Raw genomic sequence first — 20,969 nt, 5'->3', positions numbered from 1 at the left:
AGAGGGACTTGTATATAAGCTGGTTCCACTGAGTCAGGTTTTAATCAGAGTGTAAAGATCACGTGACTCGTGTAGGGGGCAAAGCGGATGGCGTTGTGATGCGACGTCTAATTAATTGATGTGAATTTCAGCAGTGAGTCTGCGAATGCCATCGCCTGGACTTGCAGGATGGTTGTTTTTTACGAGATTGCACTTCACAGTGAGAGTGAAGGTTAACTCCCTCATGAACAAGAAACCAATTCTAGATTTGAATGTGGTCCGGATCTGACTGCTGTTGGTCTGGAAGGAGTCTGAACGTGAAGCCAAATATCCAGATGCTCGTGGGTATCGACACGCTGTTACTCAGATCCATTCAACGTGTTCATGTGGATGGGGGGTAGGCGGTTTGAGGTGGTTTTGGGATTGATGAGTTAGAAATGAAGGAAGGTTCTGGAAGTTCTGTGGGGTGGTCAGGACAGAGGGCCAGACGTACAGAAACAGTGTTGTCTACTTACAGTTAAATGAGGCAGTCACCAGCAGTAAGTGAAGCTTAATGTATGCAGAGAATACTGTTGGCCCGAGAATCAAACCCTGAGGAATACCCATTTAAAGAGCCTGTGGTTTAGAGAGTACCTGGTATAGATCACATTAAGATAGGGGCATCTCTTATAAGATTATAGGTTAAGGTATAGGTTAACTCTGCATACTGCACACTACTAATTTACAAGTCTCATTGCTTATTATTTTATATGATAAGTGAAATATTGACACGAGGAACATGGATATCTGCAGAGTTCAATATGTTGACATTTTGGAATACCTAATGCACTCTCCAGCGTGTGTGTGTGTGTGTGTGTGTGTGTGTGTGTGTGTGTGTGTGTGTGTGTGTCTGTCTGTGTGCAAGCCGTGTATGTGTGCAGCTCCTAATTAGGTTGCAGAGAACCGATATTGATTTGCTATTGTGCTTGTCAATATTCACACCTCAAACAGGCTGCAACAAATATCATTCAATATCATATCTACTCACCTGAAAGGAATGTGAAATAAATAGAAATGTTTTCTACACTTCATTCCACTGCAGTGGTAACCAACCACTGGTTGTCAATGAGAAGCCACAGCTACATAACAGTTATTTACAACGCACTTCACTTGACACTCTTCACTGCTACTATTCTGGTACTTAATAGAAAATGTACGCCTACGATTTGCCACTACCATTGTTCCAAACTGTGCCTACCTGTGCTATTTATTGTGAATCCCCAAAATAATCAGAATTAACAATGCACGATGCACAAATGCTGTAGTTTCCCGTTGAATTAAAATAGCCAAAAACGTTCGTATGTCTCAAGAGTTGAGATCGGATCAAACCAGCGCTATACAGCCAATTACTGAGAGCTGAACAGCCCATGCATGAATAAACCCTGGCTGTGATAGTGCTGTTTAAGTTGTGTGTGTGTGTGTGCCAGCATTCGTACTACAGCTTTTAAAATGTAAAATTAAAGCACTTTTCAAGCACTTTCATGCTTTGTAAGCATGTAAACAAGTACATTGCATATTTGGTAAACTAAACCTTCCCAATGCCCTCGGTCTGCACTAGTATATTACAGGTTATTGTGCTAAAACACCCATTATTTTAAGATAATAATATCACATCAACATTTCATAGTCTCATGTGCAACCTGGCTTAGGCCAACCTAAATCAATCATGCAATCAGTCAAGATCAGTGAACCCCAGAACACAATAATTGAATTATGTAATTTTTTTTAACATGTAAACATAAAAAGGGCAAACATGCGTGCCTGTACTTCCCTGTACATTCAACATATACATGCAAAAACCGTTTAAAAATACAAGATCCAACTTTGCCCAAAAGCCTGGTTCTTCTGACATCCTTGGACAGCATATCATTCAATACACACCAAGAGCAGAACATTATGTATAGCTGTCCTTTGTCATGACCTGACAAAAACCTCAAAATCTTTCATGCAGAATTTCCAAGATGTGGTTTTAACCTTGTTTTTGAGCCACCTTTCATTAGAACGGCAGGCAGTTTTCTAAATGATGATAATTCCCCCATTGTCACTTAAGAATTTCTTGATTCAGCATGTTCACACTCTCTGTCTTGTCTGTGTGTGGTTGTGTCTGTATGTATGTTTGTGTGTGTGTGTGTGTGTGTGTGTATCTGTATATGTGTGCAAGCGTGCACGCTTCTGCAACTACGGCTCTGGTGGTGGCGATTTGCATGGAACCTGGAAGGTTTAAAGTTAAGGCTCTGACAGGGAGCGAATCAAGACACTTAAGCATCCACCTGTAAAGCAATACAGGCAGACTTAGGAGTAATTCCAGACTCGATTGATGTGATGTGGCTGCAGTATAAACACTTATTGTCGATGACTCAGACACAATTTCCTCTGCAAACCTATCTGCTGTCTTTCTCCTCCTGCAGATAAGCGGTTAGCCAGGAGAAAAATGTCATGTTCCACTGCGTTGGTGTTGCACACAGAGCAGAAGACAACTAATGAAGCACACACTGAGGTAGGTGACCATGTTAATTACAGGGAATTACTAGAAAATAATAATAACAGTTTACGTTTCTAAAGCGCTTCATTACACAATGCAATTTAACATTCATGTCTTTTGGAATGTGCTCCTATCCAGAGCAATTTACCGTAGCGTGTGACTACGCTTTCATGTAGCGTACTATTCCTTGGGCCTTGGTCATAGGCAAAGTGCCCTAAATAGGGAGGTAGGGTGCTGTTTGGGAAAAACAGTGTTCATTAACTTACACTGAAGCTGAAACTACTTCATCCACAGCCTTTGAATTCACATTTTTTATTTATAGTTTCTTCCCCTTTTTTTTTCCTCTGCACCAAAGACAGAAATGACAAATTGATTCAAGGAAACCGAGGATGAGTCCTTTGGTAGGAGATGTCAGACGACAAGGAATCTCTCGTCCCCAGCTGCGTAGCTGAATCGGTTTTGGCTTGCTGAGATAAGACAACGAAAAGTGTTCCTTTTTGAAAGCTTTATGCTAATGCTAATTCTGCATTTTTAACTCTACCTACCAGTGTCACTGTACGTGTGTTCCAGCTTCCCAGACGGGTGTTGAAAAGGGCACTGGGGCAAAGTCAGTAAGATTTAGGGTCCAATTAACACTGCTTCATCTTGGCACTGATATGAGGTGGGATTATGTAAGATCCCCCTCCGGTAATAGTTCTTAAAACCCTCCCCATCGTATTAATTAGTAAAACTCCCCCAGAAGGATAGGATCTTTACTTCGTTAAAATGAGAATGAATGCTGTGGGGTAGTTGGTCTACAGTCTCTGGTGCTGATGTTCCCTGCCGGCCAACATCTCAAATCGCATCCCAAATGGAAGCCTGTTTCCTAAAAAGTGCACCACTTTTGACCTGGCCTATGGTCAAATGCAGTGTACTGTATATGGAAAAGGGTGTCATTTAGGGTGCATTATGTCTCTGTAGCAAAGGGGTTTCTGTAATCTAAAGGGCTGGTCATGCATTGCCTTAGTAATTGCCTGCTCTGATGACAGAGTTATGGACATTACAAGGGTAAACCATTTATCACTTTACAATCAACACTCCTTATTTCATTATTAGCCCTGGACAACCTCATAAAATCGAATTAACTGAATGTCCCTATTCCTCCACTAGATTAGACGTCAGTAGGAATGAATGAAAAAAACAATGAATGTTTAGAGATGCACAGGTCCATAAACTAAAACGGATTGCGTTTGCATGCTTTCGTTTAAATCGTCCATTCAATTCCGTCTCACCGAAAACCATTTTGCTATTCAGCATGAGTTGATATTTAAATATTGTTGACATTGTTTTCATACTTTGCTGCCGACTATGCAATTAACTTTTTAATGAGATTTTTCTAGACACACTCAATCTTTCTCAAGATGCCCGCTCAGGCCAGACAGAAGCTGGAGACAATCATTACAGTGCATTCATGTAATTCAATATCTGTTGAAATACAGACTCATTCTGCCATGTGCCTAATGGGCTTTAACCTGCTCATCGTAGCGTACTGTTGAACACCTTGTCCATCTGTTGTCCGATCTGTCAGCACTGTAGCTATCGGTGTTTCCCAATTACACCCTATTCGCTCCAAAGTGAGATACTTTTGCCAATGTCCCAAGTAATAAAGTTTTATTTGTGATGCTCGCCCATCTTGGTTGGGTCATGGGTCAACTACACGTCATTTTAACGGCAGGGTTGTAGTGGATAACTGTTATTTTTAACAATTTAATTAGTCCAAATTGTCCAAACCACAAACATCCGGAGATATTTGCACCAAGCGTATTACTGGCAAGTGTGACGGATGAAAGGACCATAAAGGATTCACGTTAGTTTGTGTTTTAACGTAATTTCAGTAGACAGCACCAGCCCAAGATCGCAGCGGAATATAGTTGAATAATCTAAACTCTGTGAGGGTCAATCAGACATTGAGGTGTCCGCGTTGGCTTTGGGTATAAATAGGCTCTCTGTTTACCGGGTCAGATCCTTCTTCCCCTTGGGTGCTATGGACTGATGCTTGACGTCCCTGACTTACTGTTCCAAAATCAAGACCTAGGAGAGGACAGCTATGAAAATCCAAGGAAACACAAAGGTGGTGTCTCAATACCCATACTTATAAGGTGTTATAAATAGTTATAAATAGCATTTTGGGTATTCTGTAGAATTGGATGTTTCCAACATGCCTAATGCCAGGACGCAGTGTTTGTTTTCGGGATTTTAATCTAGCACACTACCGCCGCAAGGTATGGAGGAAGAGAATAGTCTTTTCAGATCCACGTGCTTTTGACAGCGGCTGATCGTATGCCAGGGCGGCATATTTGTTTTGGCTTTTCAGCTAGGATACCATCGCTTCAAGGTACTGAGGAAGATAATTGTTTCTGTTTCTGATCCACGCGAGTCTGACAGCGGCTGATAACCCTCTGATAGTGAGATAAGGAGACGTATTTTCAATATAGGTGTGTCTACAAAGTTAATACAATTTGAGCTGCCTACCGCATTCTGCAAAAACTAAATGAACAGAAATCTGGTAGGAAGACATTTAAGTGCGTGTTAGACCTGTTCTGTCCCGTCCTACCAAGTGCTACTGACATCACGGACATCGACTGAGCCAAACCGAGCCTTACTGCACTGCGCTGGCCGAGCCACCCCTTTCTTCCCAGGTTCCTACCTTCTGGGAAATTGCCAGCCACTGTGTTTCTGCCTCTGCACCGTTTGCCCTCAGAGGCTTTAGGCTGAGGATTGGTAAAGCACTTTTTGTGATGGCAAAAGTGTGATGTTATTATCCATAGTCACTGGCACTGCGCTGGACAGGACAACGTGAAAGCAAAATATCTGGCCAAGTGCAATGTGTGTGTGTGTGTGTGTGTGTGTGTGAGAGAGAGAGAGAGTGTGTGTGTGTGTGTGTGTGAGAGAGAGAGAGAGAGAGAGAGAGAGAGAGTGTGTGTGTGTGCACGCTCACTCAGAAACATACTAAAATCAAAGGAGCTTTGTTTCATAATGATGATAATGTGAAATATGCCAGAAATTGTTGTCGTGGAGACCAGGAGGGGGTGGTCTGATGGTGGGAGCCAATCCCATTGTTACATGTCCTTTAAATACCGGCCTCTCATCCAGCTTAGGCAGCCTGCCATCGTCAACCAACAAAGGCTAGCAAGACATGATTGACATTGCCAGTGCTCTGAGGCGAGAACAGAACAACTTACGTGACACTGCAACTTTTGAGAAGTCTGAATGCTCTCCCTGCTCTTCAGTTGCACTGGCCACCTTGCACCTCCCATTGGCCTGCACTGCACATTTGGAATTGCCACTGTACAGTACTTGCAGTTTTTACCTGCATCTGGCTTATTGCACAACTAATCATTTCCCACTTGTACTTACATATACTTAATACTTAAGTACTTGTACATACATATACTTTATATGTACATTTTCTGCCCTCCCCATGTTTGCCTTTTATTGCACATTTAGTATTGCCATTTTGCACTGTATTTGCCTCCATTGCACATCTATACATTACACATCTATACATTACACTTGTAACAGACACTATACTTAATACTCGTAAATTGCCTGCCCTCCTCTATTTGCACTTCTGGTTAGATGCTAACTGCATTTCGTTGTACTGTACTCGTACTGTTCCGTGACAATAAAGTTGAATCCATCTATTTCTATTCATCTATTTTTAGATTAGTTACTCATTAGTGAAAACTGTAGTGGGTTTGTGTCTGTACTTGTTTGTGTTTCCTAGCAGGAGATGGTAAAGGCGTCGGTGGAGGAGAATGTTGGGCCTAAAGACAAGCGACCAGTAGCTTCCACACCTGTTCCTGGGTCTCCATGGTAACGACCCCTTTACACACTTCAGTATTAGTAGTTAGTGGCCAGGAAGGCTTAGTGTTTATATACATGTAAACAAATCCTCTACAGAAATCTGACCTATTCCTGACCATTCTTGACAGCAAACCTTTGGCCAATGTTTGTACATTTTTTATTCAAAGTGCATTCATGTCTCAGCTTCATCCAATGAATCATTGTAAACTGCTTTCTAGGAAGTTTGACTTTCCCATTGTGATTCTGTTTTTGGTTCTGGTTGGATATTCGTAAAGCACTCTGTGATAACCCTTGATGTAAAAAGGGCTATTTGATTGATTGTTAAACATGGTTCCATTGCCTCCCTAGTACAATAGATCACAGAATGTAAAAAGCTGTTTTCAAAAGACAGAAAAATACGACGGTGCAAACCTTTGATAGAAAACGCATTTCAGTCTCAACAATCAACAACTTGTATTGGGGACAATAGTGCAATAAAGCTGTCATATCTCTGAAAGTGGTTCAATCTATTGCTCCAATAGACTGGTTTTGTTTGGCTTCACATGTAATAGCCTTTGGTCTTTTACCTCAGGTTGATGTTGAGGGAAGACTTGATAGACACTACATGAAACGTGTACTTTCAAACACTAGCTCTGCATGACACTGGAGTGTTTTGAATACCTAACTCATTGTGTTAACCCTTTCATTATCTGGTATTCTTTTTTATAACAAAGAAGCAGCATGGAGAAAGAAAAAAAAACGAAACTACTTTTTGTAAACAAGTCAGTTCCCGAATAAGATGTTCCATGGTTCTGATACTGAAAGGGCCCCCGAGAGGTTTGTTGTGAACAATCCGGTCCTGCAAAACCATGGCACCTGCTGACTGTGGGAGTATTAGCTGAAGACAAGGAGCTAGCTCTCCAGAGCTTCTGAAAATGTGGCATACGGTGCATGTGTTATGTGATGTTGTATTAAGGAGCTGGCTGGACCTGCTAGTGTGGGGGGGGGGGGGGGGGGTGTCCAGCCAGCGCAAATAGAATGCGTTCATTACTGGGTGCATGACAACATATTACGTTGTTTTGGATTCAGAAAGCAGCAATCCACACTCGGGTGCCTGTGTTGAAGGCAGGTTTTGGATAAAAGCATTGTCTAAATCGCATGTTTATTATATTATAATATCTTGAAAGATAAAAGTGTTTTTCAGTAGCAAATACGAGTGCAGAACTTACATCAGCTGTTATATTGTACTGCCACCTTTCATAAGGTACACAGTACCAGTCAAAGGTTTGGACACACTTGTATCAGGCTGAGTGACATCATAATAACTGTGGTGGTTATATCCATATTACTTTATATAGCAGGAATGCGTCAACTCTGTGTCAAAGGACACGCAGGTTATGGATCCAATATAGAATTGACTGCCGTGCCTAATAAAATATACAGCATACAATCATGTTTGCCATTTCACAGACACTTATATGAAAAATGACTTAAAGTAGTGTGAGCAATTTGGTTGCTACAGCATTCATGAATGCCACAGTCTTGCAAGAGCTATGCTTGACCAACTAATATGATTAATATTATAATGCTGTTCTGTTTTGGTGATTATTATTATTACTGTAATATTAATAATTGTAACTTATGTGATATTATTTCTAATTTGAAAGGTTTCCGAAGCACTGAAGCTCTAGTCAGCTTTACGTACATGTGTTTTTGACAGGCAGCCAACATCTTAATGATTTATTGGGTGTGAGTGTTTGAATAGTACCACGTCTTTCCTCATGTAGGACAATGCGCATTGTTCAGATTTCAAATTGTAGTATTTGTTTTGTCTTTTTCAAATGTGTATTCATCATTATTCCTATTCCTCCTCAGGTGTGTGGTGTGGACCGGGGATGACAGAGTGTTCTTCTTCAACCCAACCATGCAGCTCTCCGTGTGGGAGCAGCCTGTCGATCTGAAAGACCGCGGAGAGGATCTCAATAGGATTATAGAAGATCCCCCGCATAAACGCAAAAAGGATTCATTTTCCAGTGAGTTAATGGTGAATCCTCCCCATCGGCTTTGCCTCACCCCTTTCGTTTAGTTGGCCTCGCTAGAGCTGTTCTTAATGGAAAAGTAAGTATTGAGCTGTGGCTTTAGACCCTTCTAAGAGGCCCATAATCACTCTGCTACCATTATAACATGTCTTCAATGATCTGGTCATTCGGCCACCGACGAAATTACACCGCCTTCTGCTCTTTACCGTGGTTATTTGGGTGTACTGTGCGACCCCGGACAACCAGCTGTTAGTGACGCCTGTGTTCATGATCGCAGTGGTTGAAACTCGTAGTGGAACCGTAAGGCCTTGGATCCAATCTGGTTTAGTGTACGTTCTCAATGAGAGGGCACCGTTTGGAATACAAGGCACATCATTTGTGTTCTAATAGATTTGATATTGAGGAAATCCCACGTGTGATTCGCTCTGTAAATATTGAATTGAATCTTGTCGGCAAAGATATTATCTCCTCTGACTAGATTTCCCAGAGGGTGATTTGTCTCTATTGATTTAGCCTTATTGCAGTTCCAAGCTGATTATGTATTGATGACCTTTTAACCGTCTGAATTTCTCTGGTCCAACAAAGCATGTCTGGCAAATTAGCTTTGGTGAATATGTGGACAACCCCAATGACCCGAACATTGACTTGTGGCTGATAAGATGGTGAGCAGCAGAACGATCCTTGGTCGACTCCCTCAGTCGCTTTCAACTGTGGATCTTCTAATGTTGCAGTCTTTTGCTCTTCGCGCTTCTTCTTTGTATCCATAATTTCAGCGGAGGAGGGTTTTCGAAAGTAACTCCGTCGCCACTGACAACTGTAATTCACGCTGGTCTTCATTGACGCCCGATCGGATGAAGTCGGGTTCTGCAGAAAAGAACGGTACGCCGGGCCTCTGTTGCAGTCCACTGAGGAACTATGTGTTCTGTATTGTTTCTCAGCAGAGGATGGTTCTAGCTCTCCGTCTGCCGACGACGATGACGACGAGGAGCACAGTTCGAAAACCAAACGGAACAAGTGAGTGTCCGAGGGGGGAAAAAGGGGGACTGCTCAGGAAGACATGAAAGAGGACCCACAGGGCCCCTATTGAAATGAGTGCACTTCCGAGTAAACGTGGTGCTATTTGGGATGGAGAACTAGTGTGTTGGTGTGATAAATAGTAATTGAATCAGAGTGCGGTGTAGGGAGTCCCCATTCAGCAGCTGCCCTACAGCTAGTAACAGATAGGTCTGGAGCCGTTGTCATGACATAATCACATTCCATGTATTGTATTACAACAACGTCTTGCCACAGAACTGTCTCAAATTTGATGCCACAGAGATGCATTTTTGATCCTGCCGACAATCACATCTTGTCTGCGCAATATCACACATTTTTACCCAAAAGATTAAGGTGGGTTCATCCCTGATCCATAATCCTTGCTACCTGTGAATCCCAATATTTGCTGTAATTCCATCTGCCTTCACAGCTTGGTTCTCAGTGTTCTGATACTTGACATCCAAACTGAAAATAGAGGTTTCTCAGAGTATCCGCTATGATTTATTATTAAACCAATATAATTAATTATTAAACATCTGTCCTCTTCAATTGGAGCAGCAATAGCTTCTTATTGTCTCTGAATTGCGAAACTTCGAATACTGAGCTCTCCGTGTGTTCAGCCTGTCTCCTCCTTCTCTGCCCTATAGCTTTGATTACATTCCATGTCTATTTGTCATTTCAGTCAAGCTGGTGGAAACGGCGTGTTTGTTAGCTTCAAGTGATTTGATGTGTGTCAGAGTCCCTTTTTCAGCAAACCTCTGTCATCTAAAATAACTCTGCATCTGCCCATAATGTACTTGAGATTGTCCTTGTATACCGCTCCGGAAGAAATTAAGGGGCCACTGCACCTTTTCCTTTCCAAAAAGGTTGAAAAGGAAAGTTTTGAGTGAGGAACAGAAGCGTTCAATTTGCAGTGATCTTTTAATTTTAACCCTTCTGTTCCTCACTCAAAACCTTCCTGGAAAGGAAAGAAAAAGGTGCAGTGGTCTCTTAATTTTTTCCGGAGCTGTAGATGCGAGTACAAACCAATACAGCAATATGGGTGAATGGTGCGGGTAGCTGATTTATGGACCACAGCTCCAGCAAGTATTCAAACCAACGAGTTGTAAGAGCTGTTGTGACTGGCACTAACGATTTACTATCTAGTGAAAATTCTGATCCCGGCTAGGAAAGTAAGGGGCTTGTTCAATGCAGGTGATCCATCTCTGCCAGCTCCATATGGTCAAAATCACTGATACAGCTCCCTCTACACTTTCTGATGTGCACTGTGTAATTTAATATCATGTCTTCAGAGAAACCTACTCTGCAAAAAAAATTAAATAATGAAAAATACATTTTCAGATTTGCCCTAGAATAAAAAAATTTACTTGAAAGACTACACCCCAGTTCATTCTCTGATGATAACCCTGGAGGTTGTGGTGCAGTATTAGTCAGGGTTTTGCATCTGCAGAGGGCTTTGGTTTGAATCCCATCAAACCCGAGCAATAGGTCTTCAACCCTCTCCTCAGGGACCCAGGTATTTGATTTATTTCAGAGCTAGGACATCTGCTTTGACTTGTCAGCTAATCATCATGCCTTTTATCCGTGAGTCAGGTGTGCCTGTTCAGGGCTGCAACAAAACTGGAAAATGTCTGTGGGTCTCTGAGGAGAGGGTAGAAGAACAAGGCTGCAAAGGCAGTATGAAAAGGTTGATTGGTGACAATGTATGTGTATGTTTTGAAATTGTTGCATTAGTAACTTAATGTTTTGTTTGTGATATGTTTAAAAATAATTGCTTAAACAGGGAAATAGTTTGAAATCTGACCTAACAAGTTTTGTAGAAAATGTATGAATGAACACTGAACAATCTCATGTGCGATAGTAATCAAACCCTTTGCCATGACACTCCAAAATAAGGTATACTCTAGAAGAGTATTGGAGTGAACTTGTGGCAAAATCTATTGATTGAGGATTAATTTAAAAGGCACACACGTGTTAATATAATGTTCGACACTTCACAGTGCGTGTCAGAGCAAAAACCAGGCCATGACGTCCAAGGATCTCCTTTAGCCCTGCAAGAAAGAATTGTGTTGCCTAGATCTTCCTAAAGCATTGAAAGTTCCCAGGAACGCGGTCCATCATTATGAAATGAAGGCTGTTTAGAGCCACCAAGACCCTTCCTGTTGCTGACAAAGTAATTAACTGGGCAAGATGGGCCTTTGACAGAGAGGTGACCCAGGACAGAGCAAGGTCCTTGAGGAAGACCTGATCCAGAGTGTACGGAACCTTTTGACTGGGGTGAAGATTCATCTTTCAGCTTGACAATGACCCGAAAAGCACAGCCAAGGCAACTAAAGTGGCTTCAGGACAAGTCAGTGAATGTCCTTGAGTGGCCCTGCCAAAGCCCGGACTTGATCCCAATTGCACATCTGCTGGGAGCCATGAAGGTCGCAGTTCACCGATGCTCCCCATTCAATCTGACTGAGCTTGAAAGGATCTACAAGGATAATGGGAGACATACGTGTGAAGAGCTTTTAGAAGCATCCTCGAGAAGCTTTTAAGCTGTGATCATATTGATCAATGCATGTATATACTGTATGTTTCCAGGGTCGAAATATCATAATCAGTAGCTTTAACAGTTTGTGAAAGTGCTCATGTAAAAAGGGCTTTAAAATCATTTTAATGATTGATTTGACATTTCTAGGTTTTCTACAATTCGATGGTACATTTTGTGAGGGCAAATTAAGTCTGACAACTTAGCAGACAAATTAAGGTACAGCATCTGTGCCACCTCAGACTTTTACATGAAGTTTAATAGTTTGAGGTGACTTATTTCATAAGGCATTTGATGTCATTAATGCATATTTTACTTCCGCTAACTCTTCCCTGTATCCCATGTTCTGTACTCCATTACTAATGACAAGCCCGTTTTGTAGCCCATTTTGGATCTGGCTTAAAGCTGTTCTCTGTTGTCCACAGACTGGAGGAACCTGCTGATGGCAGTCAGGACCTGACAGAGATGTCAGGGTCGGAGACGTGCAACGCTCCTCTCCATCGGGCCGTTCTGCCATTTGAACTACGTGTCTCACACTTCAGGGACATGCTCCTTGAAAGAGGGGTAATATCTATGGAGCAAAGAACAAATCAACCTCAGATAACTCTGTTCTGACAGTTTCCCCCGAGACAATAACTAAGACTGGACTTTTTAAAAGTATAATGTGAGACAGAAATCTCTGTTCTGCAAATGGAGCAGGATGCAAAAACACTTCACTGCAAAGTGCAGACTTTGTCACACTTTATTTAATAACAGTGAATACAATACACACTGAGGGTATAATATATTTCAAAAACGTTTGACTTTACACAAAAAAGGGCATTATCATTATTTTCACAAACTCCGTATATTTCTTTTTTGCCTCAAAGTGTATTATTTTTGTCATTTTATTTAAATTGAAAAGCAACTTGACTACACTGTTCCTTTTACAATGAACAATAGCTGAATGTTTCTCTTCAGGTTTCAGCGTTTTCTACATGGGAAAAAGAACTGCACAAAATTGTGTTCGATCCACGGTATCTTCTACTCAACTCGGCAGAGGAGAGGAAACAGGTAAACTTGGCTGTATTGGTCTGGCTTGATTAAATGGTCATGACTGATGATTCATTAATGAGCAGTGATGGATTAACTGGCAATAGCCTATTCATTGAGATTGTGAATGATGCTGATTCAAAAATGACCAATCCAATATCCAAACACAGCATGTCCACGCCTCTCGGGCCGTGCTCAACCTTTCAGGGTTTAAACATGCAGAATCCAGGACTCACAGAAACCCTGTGCCGGAAACACAGGGAGAGCGTGAGCTCAGTCCAGGGCTGAACAGGCACAAACAATCGACAGACTAATGGGTGGCAACTTCACTAGCTCTATGGTGTCACAACAACTTGTGTCACAACAATGACCAAATTGCTCTACGGTGTCACAACAATGACCAAATTGCTCTACGGTGTCACAACAATGACCAAATTGCTCTACGGTGTCACAACAATTACCAAATTGCTCTACGGTGTCACAACAATGACCAAATTGCTCTACAGTGTTACAACAATGACCAAATTGCTTTACGGTGTCACAACAATGACCAAATTGCTCTACGGTGTCACAACAATGACCAAATCTGTATACAAACATGTTTTGTAGGTTTTACCACTGAATTGGGCTCTTGATGACTGACGATGGTTGAGGTTTGTTCTCGGGCACAGGTAGACCCCAGAATGTGCAACTATCTGTGGAATTTTTGGGTCATTTGTGTCCCGTCCGGGTGGAAAACATTATGGTGGAAATAACCTCCCCGAATCTCTTTGGGATGAATTATTGAGGTTTATGTCATGTTGCATTAACTTTGTCAGTCTCATCCTGTCAGCGATCATATGGAATTATGAGAGGAGCTAAGATAACAGAAAAGAGTATTAGGATACACACGATGACATATTCTTGTAAAAATCTCTGGTTGTTTTCTTGTGCCAATCATTACTTTGTCCCTGTCTCCAGGTGTTTGACCAGTTTGTCAAAGCCAGGATGAATGAAGAATACAAGGAGAAAAAGAGTAAACTGCTGCAAGCAAAAGAGGAATATAGAAAACTTCTAGAGGAGTCAAAAATCACATCAAGGTAAAATCGGCATGTTACTGTAATTAACAGGTAAATTGAAGATTAAATGACTGTTAAAGATTGACAAAATAGCATTTTTATTATATACAGTCCCAACCAGAGACACTCAGTATCTTCTCCAGGGAAGCTCTGCCAGTCTTGTACTTGTCACATTTTGCTTAAGTAGGACGCCAGACACAGAGTTAAAGGACAACAAAAAGGGTTTAATAATGAAACTGAGGTGGGTAAAAAAAAACACAAAACGGCAGGAACAAGGCAGGCAGAAACACAGAGACCAGCAGGCAAAATACACAATAACTTGACAAAGGGCTGCCAGAACTGGGCTAACTAAATAGGGTGCTAACGAGGGCTAAAAACAAGCAGGTGAAAACAATCAGAACAAAAAGGACAGGCTACATTCAAGAACAAAGAAAATCAAAACAGAACAAACAGAACCACACAGTGCTGCAACCATCTTCAGTTGTTGTTTGTTTTGAGGACTTTTTCCCTTCAGGCTCATCTGTGGAAATAAAATGCATGTTCTAATGGATTTACATATATCTGGAGATTGACTTCACCAGTCAAGAATGTTCCCCTGAAAAAGACCCTAGTTGCTATATGACAGAACGTTTCAGGGTTGTTGCCCTGATGTATGGTGAAGTGCCATCCAACGAGTTCTGGCAGACAAGATGCTCACTTCAATATGCATTCTGCTGCTGCCATTAGCAACAGTTAAGTTCTCTATATGTCTCTTACTTCCTGTTTGTGCCGCAAGATGCACTGTGCTGCTGGTTGGTTGCTAACAGTGGTTTGAGTTGCCAAGTTGTAATGACAGATGGAAGTAAAATAGACATTTCATACTGGAGTACAAACTGGATACAGGAGGACCTCAGGGTTTGAATCTGGGATCTCCCTTGTTTACCTTCATATTAGCAATATTGGGATTACTGTGAATAGTTTTTTACATGAAAATGTAGTGAGCCTCTCTGTGTGTAAGAGAACAAAATGTTTGTTTTTTGTTTCTACAAAGCCTTCTTGCCGAAAAAACTAGCATATCTGAGAAATGTTTTACCACATCAAATGACTTGTTAATGCTGGATACGCGTATCATTGCTTCAGTGCTAGCTACAGTACATCAGCTTTCAGTTTTTATGACCTACGGAAGTGGAATAAGCTGCAAGTCGGGCTCAAGCTCCAGAACCTTCTGTCACTTGTCAAATTTAGAAGACTGCTTGTGGTTTCGGATGTTCATAGCTGTATTTTAAATGCATTAATGTTCCTGTTGTATTCTTTATTTCATTATTTACTTTAGATATTAAAACACAGTGAGAACCCAATAAACCAAGAAGCCATAAAACAGGCCAGTTTGAGTGACGACCACACATGCCGAAGCCTCAGCACCCATCCGTTATATTTCACAAATGCGGTTGTTTGCTATGATTCTTGTGTGAATCGTTGTCTCTTCTGTCCACAACGTCCTTTTCAGAACTCAGGCTCTTACAGGTACTTTTCACACTTGAAGAAAAAGGATTGTCTTGCAAGAACTAAGCATGCACTCAAATACACCTTTTGCCTCGCAGGTCAACTCTCCCTCAGTTGTGCACATGAATGTCTATAGAGCATCAACTAGTGGGAGCGAGTTGAGATGAAATCTAATGAGGGAACAGTGGACACTTTGTGGATGGTGTGCTTCTCTACCAACCTGGTCCCAGTCCATCACTTCTGTCGGGCAAATGTGGCTTTCTTTCTGTGGACCAGACATGTTGCATCTAATATATTTATTTTATTTTTTATTTGGTGGAATTAATAGCTACTTTCCTAGTAACCTCACCGCTTCCAGTAATTCAAAAGGGATAGAAACTAATTTAGTGGCAAAAATCGTAATTTGAATTAATATGGACCTGGTGACCATAACTTGGGCATGGGGAACGAGACTTTGACTCGTGACCTGTGACTCAACTTTGACTCCGACCCAACTCTGGCTTAGCCGTAAGGACTCATCACTTGATTCGGACTTGAACTAAGGGACTTTGGACTCGACTTACACAGTGATTCATCTGCATCAATGAATTGTGGGAATCATTCATTGAACAATGTCCTGCCGGCAAGATCTTTATCCACGTCATGATGTTTTGTCAAAAACCTGATAAGGCTAGTTTGCCAGAATAATGTGAACATGTGATATTACAATTGTCAGTTTGCCTTATTTCCGAAACCTATTTGAAAAACTGTCAATTAAACTTTCCTTAGAAGTTTAGAAAATACAATAAAAGGCTAGCTCCGCAAGGCCATTATGTACCATACACACATGTACATAAGTGCTGCATTCCTGTGGGAGATGCGTGTCATTGTGTCTGATGATGACCTTGCTTCTTTTCAAAGGTTCTGTATGTTGTCTCTGGAGGATGAGTGCAAAGGCAGGCTGTGATGAAAAGACAAGGCATGTCTGCCGTGTGGAGTAACTCTCCGTTTGAAGTTTGTTCTTTTTAGATGGTATGATAGAACTACACCACTCCACTGCCAGAATGTTTAATCCAATATTCATTTGCAACCACTTTGTTACCCCAAGGACATTAGTTAATCGCGTGCAGGTGCAAGGTATATAAAATATATTTTTTATTTTTTTATTTTTTATCAAGCTATACAACAAAATAAACAAATGCTCAATTACCAATATTGATCCAGTTCTTTTGTAAAAAATCAGGCAGGAGTCAATTATTAACCTTTTACTCCGGGGATGATGAAACAGCATTTTTTAAAAGGTTTCTCTTCTCTTTCTCTTGCACAGTTCTATATGGAAAAAATAACATGCACAAGCGTATAAATGCTATGCATATGTGTATATAGATTATTCACTGACTATCTCTTTAGGTGGTGACTAAGTGTGTGGAAAACCTCTTTATTCTGTGACTTCCTTTAAAGTGGAACTGACAGCTTTTTCAAAACAAGGAATCCTAGTCAAATATGTTAAATTACGCCCACAGGAATAATATTACGCCTTTTTTCAAATCTTCTGACAAGCGAGCACAGACATTTCCATGTTTTCCTACAATCAAAGGGAGGTTTGGGAAGGACAGAGGAAGCATTTATGAAAATTCTATAGCAATTTAGAGTGGGAAAGTGGACAAATAATATACACTTCACTGAAACAAAAGTAATAAAAATGGTGTCAGTCTTGAACGGTAAACACACTGTGTGTGTGCTATATCCGCTCAAAGTCACACAACTTACTATTAGCAAATTATCTGTTTGCCACATGGCTCATCTGGTGAAATGAATGGTGTTTTCCCAGGCAGTAGCCAAAGTGAAACTCTAGATCATTAGAAAGCATCAGGCAAAGCCACACTATTCACCTGAATGTTTTACTGCAAATACGTGAATACTTGTGAGTGCTGTTCATCCGTGTCAAATACGTGAATACTTGTGAGTTTTCTTCATCTGTGTCAAATATGTGAATACTTGTGAGTGCTCTTCATCTGTGTCAAATACATGAATACTTGAGTGCTGTTCATCCTGTGTGTCACCCTGGTTCCAATCCACTTGACCACAACTAAAATGGAACTGGACTGTCTGCTCATGGTGCCCATTTCATCAATACCAAACGCATTTGATTGACAATAAGAGATATGCAAACTAAGCTATTAGTTCCTCATGTACTTCGTCCTTATTTGTACTTATTCCTTTCCTGACATTTGGTTTCCAATTCTCTTTATTAAATAGAAAAAACAAGAATAAACAAGGGTTTACCGCGTGAGTGCATGTTTGTGTGTCTTTAAACTATGATTATCTAACATGGCAGAAACATGAAGTACTAACTTTAGTCTCTTCTGATTTTCCTCAGAAAGGATAGACTTTTCTAATGATCCCGAGCTCGCTCCCACATCTTTCTCAATAAAGATAATTTTTTTCTCTTGGCAGGTCGACGTTTAAAGAGTTTTCTGAAAGGTACGGCCGTGACCAGCGCTTCAAGCAAGTCCCTAAGAAGAAGGACCAGGAGCACTTCTTCAACCAGTTCATCAACGCTCTGAAAAAAAGAGATAAAGAAAACCGCATGAGGTTGAGAAAGATGAGATGAGGAGGCTTGAGGAGTCACCAGGCTGTGAAATAGGCCTCTCAGAATGCAACATAATGTGAATGGATGGATAGCACTGACCCATAAATGAGACTGTCATTTCAAGAGGAAAATAAACAAGCAAAATGAACAGCTAGCAGGATCCCTGTGGACTTAAAGGGGGAAAGCAGCAGACAGTGCTGTCCTTTGCCTGGAAAACTGCAACTAATGTCCAGATTTAGAGTAAGCAGAGACAATGCCGGCATGGCTTCACATGCTATAAGGCAAATCAGCTAGCTCTCAGTGATTGAATAATGTTTCATATTGAAGCTCTATTTTGGAATTCTACGTTTCACGTGTATTGAGTCACAGTGACAAACATGAATTGAGCATTACGTGCGTATTTATGTAATTATTTATTTTTATCACATTACCTGTATGTTGATATATGAATGTGTCCGTGCAACCGAGCACAAAGCATACAATGTACTCTGTGTACACCCATGCACAATGAAATGGACATAACATACATATACAGAACACAATACTGCATTTGCAATGTGTCAAAAATGAGGGCGCAGTAAGTATTTTTAACAATTTCGAGCAAGATTTTAGATTCTCCACAGCATCTCTGAGAATCAATGGATGATATTGTGTATTGATCTTTTTTTTTTTAAACGTTGTCTAAAGAATATGTTGTGATTAAGGAAATGTTGTAAAAAAAAAAAGGAAAAATCTAAGTTGCTTATTTGTCATTTGATCTGTCATTATTGTAAAAGTCATGAGTAGTGCATTCTCTGTAACAGGTCAGGACGTTGTGAGATTATAAAGGACTATGTTTGGTAAAATATAATTTTAATTAGTTTACTGTACAACTATTGTCTTAAATTTGTTACGTTTCCTCATTCATTTTTCAATTAAACATACAAGGTTTGTGGATTCTGAGTGGATTCATTTAATTGGTCATTTTTGATCAGGTGGCTTCTTCCAAATAATGAATCATGAATAGGAAGACCTATGAAATAATCCACCTACTGTTAAAACAATTTGCGATAATTCACTCCTGTTATTTCAGGATTATTTTACTTGAATGGGTGTCCAAACTTATGCCTGGTACTGTGTATGCATACAGCATGTAGGACATGTGTTGGGGTTGCATTAATGGCCATGTGCGTGACAATGTGTGTATTGTGGTGGAAGCCTATTGATAAATTTTTTGTTACAAAGAAATTCCAGAAATTCCAAGGAACTTTTGCCTCAACCTAGTAGAAAGTCATGCTTGATAATCCAAACTCCTTACTCTGAACCTAGCTCTGAACTTCGAGTTAGATCCAGTACCCTGAACACAATTGTCCATGCAATTATCCTAATGTTCTCAACCCAGTCTCAGAATAATATAATGTACTGGGAAAACAATTCAGACAGCCAGAAGAAGTCTAGAATCTTTATGTGGTTACCTACTAAAAGCTTTCGGAAATGACATTGCCTCAAAACTATTACACACTAACTGGCATTGCTCAGAAAACGACAGCTTCTCCATTCATACAGTGTCAAACTCGCTTGCTTGCTGTTGGTATGTACATTTATATTATAAGTGCTGCTAGTCTACTATAAACAGAGGGGAGAACAAGTATTTGAAACACTGCCGAATTTGCAGGTTTTCCCACTTACAAAGCATGTAGAAGTAGTGACATTTTTATCATAGGTACTCTTCAACTGTGAGTGACGAGTAAAACGAAAATCCAGAAAATCACATTGTATGATTTTTAAGTATTTAATTTGCATTTTATTGCATGACATAAGTATTTGATACATCAGAAAAGCAGAACTTAATATTTGGTACAGAAACCTTTGTTTGCAATTACAGAGATCATATGTTTCCTGTAGTTCTTGACCTGGTTTGCACACACTGCAGCAGGGATTTTGGCCCACTCCTCCATAGAGACCTTCTCTAGATCCTTCAGGTTTTGGGGTTGTCGCTGGGCAATACAGACTTTCAGCTCCCTGCAAAGATTTTCTATTGGGTTCAGATCTGGAGACTGGCTAGGCCACTCCAGGACCTTGAGATGCTTCTTACGGAGCCACTCCTTAGTTGCCCTGGCTGTGTGTTTCGGGTCGTTGTCATGCTGGGAGACCCAGCCACGACCCATCTTCAATGCTCTTACTGAGGGAAGGAGGTTGTTGGCCAAGATCTCACGATACATGGCCCCATCCATCCTCCCCTCAATACGGTGCAGTCGTCATGTCCCCTTTGCAGAAAAGCATCCCCAAAGAATGATGTTTCCACCTCCATGCTTCACGGTTGGTATGGTGTTCTTGGGGTTGTACTCATCCTTCTTCTTCCTCCAAACACTGAGAGTGGAGTTTAGACCAAAAATGTATTTAGATGGAGATTGACCGTCATCTTGAACTTCTTCCATTTTCTAATATTTGTGCCAACAGTTGTTGCCTTCTCACCAAGCTGCTTGCTTATTGTCCTGTAGCCCATCTCAGCCTTGTGCAGGTCTACAATTTTATCCCTGATGTCCTTACACAGCTCTCTGGTCTTGGCCATTGTGGAGAGGTTGGAGTCTGTTTGATTGAGTGTGTGGACAGGTCTTTTTTATATAGGTAATGAGTTCAAACAGGTGCAGTTAATACAGGTAATGAGTGGAGAACAGGAGGGCTTCTTAAAGAAAAACTAACAGGTCTGTGAGAGCTGGAATTCTTACTGGTTGGTAGGTCATCAAATACTTGTCATGCAATAAATGCAATAAAGGCAAATTAATTATTTAAAAATCATACAATGTGATTTTCTGGATTTTTGTTTGAGATTCCATCTCTCACAGTTGAAGTGTACCTATGATAAAATTACAGACCTCTACTTCCTTTGTAAGTAGGAAAACCTGCAAAATCG

The 20,969-nt window shown here is 40.8% G+C and overlaps 1 protein-coding gene across 4 annotated transcripts in view; it reads left to right on the top strand.

Annotated features, from left to right (window-relative positions):
* LOC105009666 (transcription elongation regulator 1-like protein) overlaps positions 1–19,010 on the top strand; it is a 96,167-nt gene extending 77,157 nt beyond the window's left edge. The window contains exons 7-14 of one of the 4 annotated variants that reach the window (XM_020047209.3): positions 2,427–2,515; positions 6,270–6,355; positions 8,201–8,358; positions 9,303–9,378; positions 12,358–12,496; positions 12,893–12,985; positions 13,925–14,043; positions 17,941–19,010. In XM_020047209.3, the coding sequence (XP_019902768.2) occupies positions 2,427–2,515; positions 6,270–6,355; positions 8,201–8,358; positions 9,303–9,378; positions 12,358–12,496; positions 12,893–12,985; positions 13,925–14,043; positions 17,941–18,097 (917 nt within the window). In that variant the 3' untranslated portion in view covers positions 18,098–19,010. The other 3 variants (XM_020047210.3, XM_010869098.4, XM_020047211.3) reach the window with 3 other exon arrangements.
* Positions 19,011–20,969: the final 1,959 nt, after the last annotated feature.

The sequence above is a fragment of the Esox lucius genome, chromosome 6, assembly GCF_011004845.1.
Source record: "Esox lucius isolate fEsoLuc1 chromosome 6, fEsoLuc1.pri, whole genome shotgun sequence".
NCBI lineage: Eukaryota > Metazoa > Chordata > Actinopteri > Esociformes > Esocidae > Esox > Esox lucius.
This window is presented reverse-complemented; position numbering and strand designations above follow the sequence as displayed.